The 6,701-nt window shown below is 48.9% G+C and overlaps 1 protein-coding gene across 1 annotated transcript in view; it reads left to right on the forward strand.

Moving 5' to 3' along the window:
* Positions 1-1,616: 1,616 nt before the first annotated feature.
* The window catches only part of LOC307244764 (uncharacterized protein), a gene marked incomplete at its 5' end in the record, with an annotated part of 7,412 nt that continues 2,327 nt past the window's right edge, over positions 1,617-6,701 (forward strand). The window contains 5 exons of the mRNA XM_080020068.1: positions 1,617-1,796; positions 2,329-2,460; positions 3,132-3,245; positions 4,537-4,671; positions 5,713-5,846. Of these exons, the coding sequence (XP_079876194.1) occupies positions 1,617-1,796; positions 2,329-2,460; positions 3,132-3,245; positions 4,537-4,671; positions 5,713-5,846 (695 nt within the window). The remainder of the gene's footprint in view (positions 1,797-2,328; positions 2,461-3,131; positions 3,246-4,536; positions 4,672-5,712; positions 5,847-6,701) is intronic.

Consider the following 6,701-nt stretch of genomic DNA (forward strand, 5'->3'; position numbering starts at 1 on the left):
TCAGCACCTCACCATCCACTCTGCTCCCCCCTCAGTCTCTAGTCAACTGCCTTCATGCCATAAAAACCTGGATGACAACAAACCGACTCCAACTCAACAGCACAAAGTCAGAGCTCATGGTTGTGGCCCCAAAGCCGCTGCTCCGGAAGGTTGGAGATGTCCTCCTCCTCGTCGACTGCTGTTCCATCAAAACACCTCCCGAGGTCGGCAACCTGGGTGTTATCCTGGACTCTACCCTCTCCTTTCAGCCACACATCAGATCCATCACCAAGTCCGCCTTCTATCTGAGAAGTTCAACTCCACCTGCAGACGAACTCTGTCCTGGATGCAATGGAACAAATACTCTGTGTTGTATGTCCAGCATGATGACAACACAGGTTGAAAAATAAATAAAAAGAACACGTCAGTGGTTATGTCTGAGAGGAGAAGGGCGTTGTGATGGGGTCTTGCTTGACAAGGGCAAGGTGGAGTGGGTGGTGTTGAGGTGAGCAGATGGGTGATGGGGGTAACAGTGGAACCCTGACCTGTTTGGGGTCATTTGATGAAGAAGAGCTGCTACGACTCGAGGAGACTTATTTTGAAAAGTCACGATCGGCATCCATTCAGGTGCTGGGGGAGGAGCCACAATCTTTTTGCTTCTGTTTCCTTGAAGGAATTGAGCAGCGTTTCTCTGAAGCCTTGCTCAGCGAGGGCCTGCTTGGTGTGTTTCGTTACTGCGCTGCAGCAGTTTCTGGAGCAGATCAGCATGTGGTGTAACAGGGCGTCGGTGCTTCTATCCAGCTATGCAAGGTTATGTGACCACGCCCACTCCTGGCCAGGTGGAGGCATCCTCATTCCACCTGTCGTTCCTCAGAGAGAAGAGCTCTGAGGTGGTGGACACATGCATGCCGGGCATCCTGAACAACCAGCCTCATGGTGATTCTGGGCCTGGCACATGATTCACCTTGTGTTGTGGTTTGATTCCGCCTGCCGGTCCGGTTTCTCCACTGGTGTTTTCTCCTTTGGTTCCATTTGTTATCACATGTCAACACAATTCATTGGAATTTCCTCGGCCACGCCCTGATGCCCTGTCACTGTGGAAATCACAAACAGAAGAGAAGACAGCACCCTCTGCTTTGCTACACCTACTCTACTTTACCCAAAGTTTTAGAGGAGTGACGAGGTGATGGAGGGATGATGGAGGAGTGACGGGTTGATGGAGGGATGATGGAGGACTGACAGGGTGATGGAGGGTTAATGGAGGAGTGACGGGTGATGCGGGGATGATGGAGGAGTAATGGGGTGATGGGTGATGATGGAGGAGTGATGGGGTTAGGGTTACATAGTAACTGTACAACTATTATTAGACTGTTGGTGTTGCAGTCACCTCAAAACATCTCTCTCTCTCTCTCCCTTTCTCTTTCTCTTCCTCCCTCTCTCTTCCTCTCTCTCTCTCCTTCCCTCTCTCCCTTCCTCTCTCTCTCTGCCAGCAGACATCCACCTCTCCTTGCTCGCCCACCAATGAGACAGTTTCAGATACAGGGTTTGAAACCGTCAGAAACCCATGAAGAAGAGAGCAGAGGAGGAGAAATAGAAAGGCGAAGACAGAGGAGAAGGAGGTGATTGAGAGGCCTGCGATGGGGGGACGCGGGTCTAAGAAGAATAAGAAGGAGGAGGAGGAGGAGGAGAGGAGGAGGCAGGGGGAGAGGAGGAGCACGGGGAGGGAGGACAGTCTGAAGTTGGGCGACCGAATCCGGCGTCACACCGTCAGACAGAGTGGAAGTACAACGCTCAGCCTGGCCTGCAGGGGGCTCCAGGTACTACGCAGGGCTGCCTGGACTACTGCAGTACTAGTAGTACTGGGAGTAGTAGTAGTAGTAGTAGTAGTAGTAGTAGTAGTAGTAGTGTTATAGTAGTAGTAGTGTTACTTGTAGTAGTAGTAGTACTAGTTTTATAGTAGTCATAGTAGTGTTAGTAGTAGTAGTGTTAGTAGTAGTAGTAGTAGTAGTAGTAGTAGTAGTAGTAGTAGTAATGTTAGTAGTAATAGTAGTACTATTGTTTGTGTAATTGTTTATTATCAGTATTATTAGAAGTAGTCGTAGTACATGAGCTTAGGCCTTGTAATGATCATTTGGGTTCTAAATAAATACATTCCAACAGGAAGTACTGTCCCTACATTGAAGGAGAGACAGATAGACAGACAGACCGATTGACAGATTATCTGTCAGACCGTTAGACAGACAGACAGACAGTCAGAACGACAGACAGGTCAGATGGGGTCAGGGGATCTCTGCTAGCAGGACGGTGGCCATCTTGCTCCCCATCCTGCTGTGTGTGTCTGTGTTGCAGGAAACTCCAGATGCATTGTGGGAGCTGGAGGACCTGGACAGACTGAACTTGTCTCTGAACCGACTGAGACGCCTGTCCCCCCGGCTCTGTGAGCTCAGGAACCTGACGGTGCTGAACCTATGGGGAAACCAGGTCTGCTCCTCCACCTCCTCCTCCTCCACCTCCACCTCCTCCTCCTCCTCCTCCTCCTCCTCCTCCCCTTCCCTCCTCCCTCACTAATCCCTTCTTCTCCTGTTTCCATCCTAACCTATAACAGCCAACCCAGATGGGCAGACCTCCACCTGATAATCTCCACCTCTCCTCAATCTGTCCATCCGTCCGTCCTCTCGTCTTTCAGTCTAATTTTATTCCTCAGCTGCTGGACTCATTTACGCCAGTGTTTCCGACAGCTGTGCCGTCACAGGCCACCAGGTGGCGCCGTGGACATCTTTCAAATCCCACTGGAAAAAAAAAACAGTCGCGTAAAGGGATGACTTCCTGTAGGACGGAGGACAAGAAGAGAGGAATGACTTCCTGAAGGATGGAGGACAAGAAGAGAGGGAGGACTTCCTGAAGGATGGAGGACATGAAGAGAGGAATGACTTCCTGAAGGATGGAGGACAAGAAGAGAGGGAGGACTTCCTGAAGGATGGAGGACAAGAAGAGAGGGAGGACTTCCTGAAGGACGGATAAATGTTTTGTCTAACCCTCTGAATCATCTATTGAAATGTATTGATCTCCTTCTCTCTCTCTCTCTCTCTCTCTCTCTCCCCTGTCTTACTCCCCCTCTCCTTGTCTCCCCCCCTCCGTCTCCCCCTCTGCAGCTGGTCTCCCTCCCAGCTGAGATCGGCGTCTTGACTCGACTCAGAGTTCTGTTCGTCTACAGGAACCATCTGAGTGATCTGCCTGAGGAGCTGGGATGCTGCACCCAGCTGGAGGTACCCCGCACCTCTAGTACTTCTTGTACTACTTGTACTGCTAGGAGTACTACACTACACAACACCGGAATGTGGGCTGCGATTAACAACCATTTAGTAATCAATTCGTTTCTGGGACTCTGTGGCACTCTGTATGACTCTGTAGAGCTCTAGGACTCTAGGACTGCGTGGTACTTTATGGGACTCAGTATGGCTCTAGGACTCTGTAGGACTCTGTTGGACTCTGTGGGACTCTAAATGACTCTAGGACTATGTGGGACTAAATAGGACTCTGTGGGAGTCTGGGACTCTGTGGAACTCTAGGACTCTGTGATACTCTAGGACTCTAGGACTCAGTGGGTCTCTGTCAGATTATTTTACTCTGTTGGACTCTGTAGGAATCTGTAGAATTCTAGGACTCTGTGAGACTCATGGACTCTGTGGGACTCTGTAGGATTCTGTAGAACTCTAGGACTCTGTGGGACTCTGTATTGCTGTAGAACTCTGGGACTATGTGTGACTATATGACTATGTGGGACTCTTTATGACTGTGTAGAACTCTAGGATTCTAGGACTATGTGGGACTCTGAATGACTTGGTGGGACTCTAGGACTCTGTGGGATCTGTGGGACTCTGTGACCCTGTGGGACTCTGTATGACTGTTGAACTCTCAGACTCTCTGACTTTATGTGACTCTAGATCTATGTGGGATTCTGTATGACTAGGTGAGACTCTGTGGGACACTAGCACTCTGTGGGACTCAAGGGCTGTGTGGGAATTAGTATGACTCTGAAGAACTCTACAACTCTTGGGCTAAGTGGGACTCTGTAGGACTCTGTGGTACTCTAGGACTCTAGGACTCTGTGAGTCTCTGTCAGACTCTGTTGAACTCTAGGACTCTGTGGGACTCTAGGACTCTGTGGGACTCTGTAGGATTATATGACTCTGTAGGAATCTATAGAACTCGAGGACTCTGTGAGACTCAAGGACTCTGTGGGACTCTCGGACTATGTTGGGCTCTGTATGACTCTGTAGAACTCTAGGACTTTAGGACTATGTGGGACTCTGTAGGACTCGGTGAGACTCTAGGATGCTGTGGGACTCTGTGGGACTCTAGGACTCTAGGACTCTGTGGGATTCTAGGACTCTGTGGGACTCTAGGACTCTGTGGCACTCTATGACTCTGTGGGACTATAGGACTCGGTGGGATTCAAGGACTCTTGGACTCTGTGGGATCACCCTGGGGTGAAGTCTGGTGCCACTGAGTCTCGTGTCTCGAGTCTCTGGTGCCAGTTCTCTCTTCGTCCACCAGGTGCTGAGTTTGGCCGACAACCATCTGAGTCGTCTGCCGTCCTCCCTGTGTGGACTGACCCGACTAAAGAACCTGAACCTGAGCCACAACCGGATCCAACAGCTCCCGCCCTGCGTGTACTCAATGAAGAACCTGGTCCGCTACTGCCACTATACTCTGATATACAGAATACACTGCAGTGATATACGGAATATACTACAGTGATATACGGAATATACTTCAGTGATATACGTAATAAGCTACAGTGATATACGGAATATACTACAGTGACATTCTGAATATACTACAGTGATATTCTGAATATACTACAGTGATATACGGATATACTACAGTGATATTCTGAATATACTACAGTGATAAACGGAATATAAATTGTCTGGAAAAGAACAACCGCTGGAGCTTCAGACATGGTCGAGGTGTCGTTAGAACCGGGACGTCACAGACGGTTCACATACGGAGCAGGAATTAGCGAAAAACCGGCAAAATTAAGCAGCCAAAGGTTGGTGCTTCACCGACAACGTTGTAAAACTAATGGAAGGAGATGAGATTTGGAATAAGAGGCTTTGTGACGTCATCATCCAATTTGCTCTAAATGTGCAAGTTGTGGTTGCCAATGTTCATTGTGCGCGGTGCAGACTCCATCGCTCTGTAGTGGTTGGAGGTTACAAACTAGGCGTGTCTGTGTCTATTTATGTACCTTCTTACCTGGTTGATATCTATGACATATAGTGTTAGCTAACCTAACCCTATCAATAAGGATATATATATATATATATATATATATATCAAAAAGGACATTATGTCCTTTTTGATATATATGTCCCTTTTTATATATATACTGTATATATACCCTTTTTGACATATATGACATATAGGGTAAGATAACCTAACCTTATCAAAAAAGGATATATACATATACATATATACATGTATATGTCCTTTTTTGACAAATATGTGCTTTTTTTATATTATGTCCCTTTTTTGACATACATGTCCTGTGAATTTGAGAGTTTTGGTGTTGATAATGGTATTGCTACCTGCATCTATATACTGTATATACTATATATATATATATATATATATATATATATATATATATATATATATATATATAGTGTAGTAATATATATAATAATATTTATAGTGTAGTAACATGCAACAGGCCCCTCCCTCCAGGTGTTCCTCCACCTTGCCTGGAACCTTCTGGAGAACCTGGCGGAGAACATCCAGGATCTGACGGAGCTGAAGATCCTCATCGTGGAGGGAAACCAGCTCCATGTTGTTCCAAGAGCAATCTGCTGTCTCAGCAGGTACAGAGACCACGCCCCCTGCCTCGGCAGCGAGGTAGACCACGCCCCCTTTCTATGTAGCTAGATAGACCACGCCCACGCAACGTAACCCCTTTCATACATTAGATAAAGTCCACGTCTCTCCTCCTCTCCTTTCCTCCTCTCCTCTCCTCTCCTCCTCTCCTCTCCTCCTCTCCTCTCCTCCTCTCCTTTCCTCCTCTCCTTCTCTCCTCCTCTCCTCTCCTCCTCTCCTCTCCTCCTCTCCTTTCCTCCTCTCCTCTCCTCTCCTCCTCTCCTCTCCTCCTCTCCTTTCCTCTCCTCCTCTCCTCTCCTCCTCTCGTTTCCTCCTCTCCTCTCCTCTCCTCCTCTCCTCTCCTCCTCTCCTCTCCTCCTCTCCTTCTCTCCTCCTCTCCTCTCCTCCTCTCCTCTCCTCCTCTCCTTTCCTCTCCTCCTCTCCTCTCCTCCTCTCCTTTCCTCCTCTCCTCTCCTCTCCTCCTCTCCTCTCCTCCTCTCCTTTCCTCCCCTCCTCTCCTCTCCTCCTCTCCTCTCCTCCTCTCCTTTCCTCTCCTTCTCTCCTCTCCTCCTCTCCTTTCCTCTCCTTTCCTCCTCTACTCCCCCTTCTCCTCACCGCTCCTCTCCTCCTCTCCTTTCCTCTCCTCCTCTCCCCCCTTCTCCTCCCCTCCCCTCTCCTCTCCTCTCCTCTCCTCCTCTCTCTCCTTCTCTCCTCTCCTCTCCTCTCCTTCTCTCCTCTCCTCTCCTCCTCTCCTTTCCTCTCCTTCTCTCCTCTCCTCCTCTCCTCCCCTCTCCTCTCCTCCTCTCCTCTTCTCTCCTCCTCTCCTCCCCCTTCTCCTCATCTCTCCTCCTCTCCTCTCCTCT

This window comes from Zeus faber, assembly GCF_960531495.2.
Source record: "Zeus faber genome assembly, chromosome: 19".
In the NCBI taxonomy this organism is placed as follows: Eukaryota; Metazoa; Chordata; class Actinopteri; order Zeiformes; family Zeidae; genus Zeus; species Zeus faber.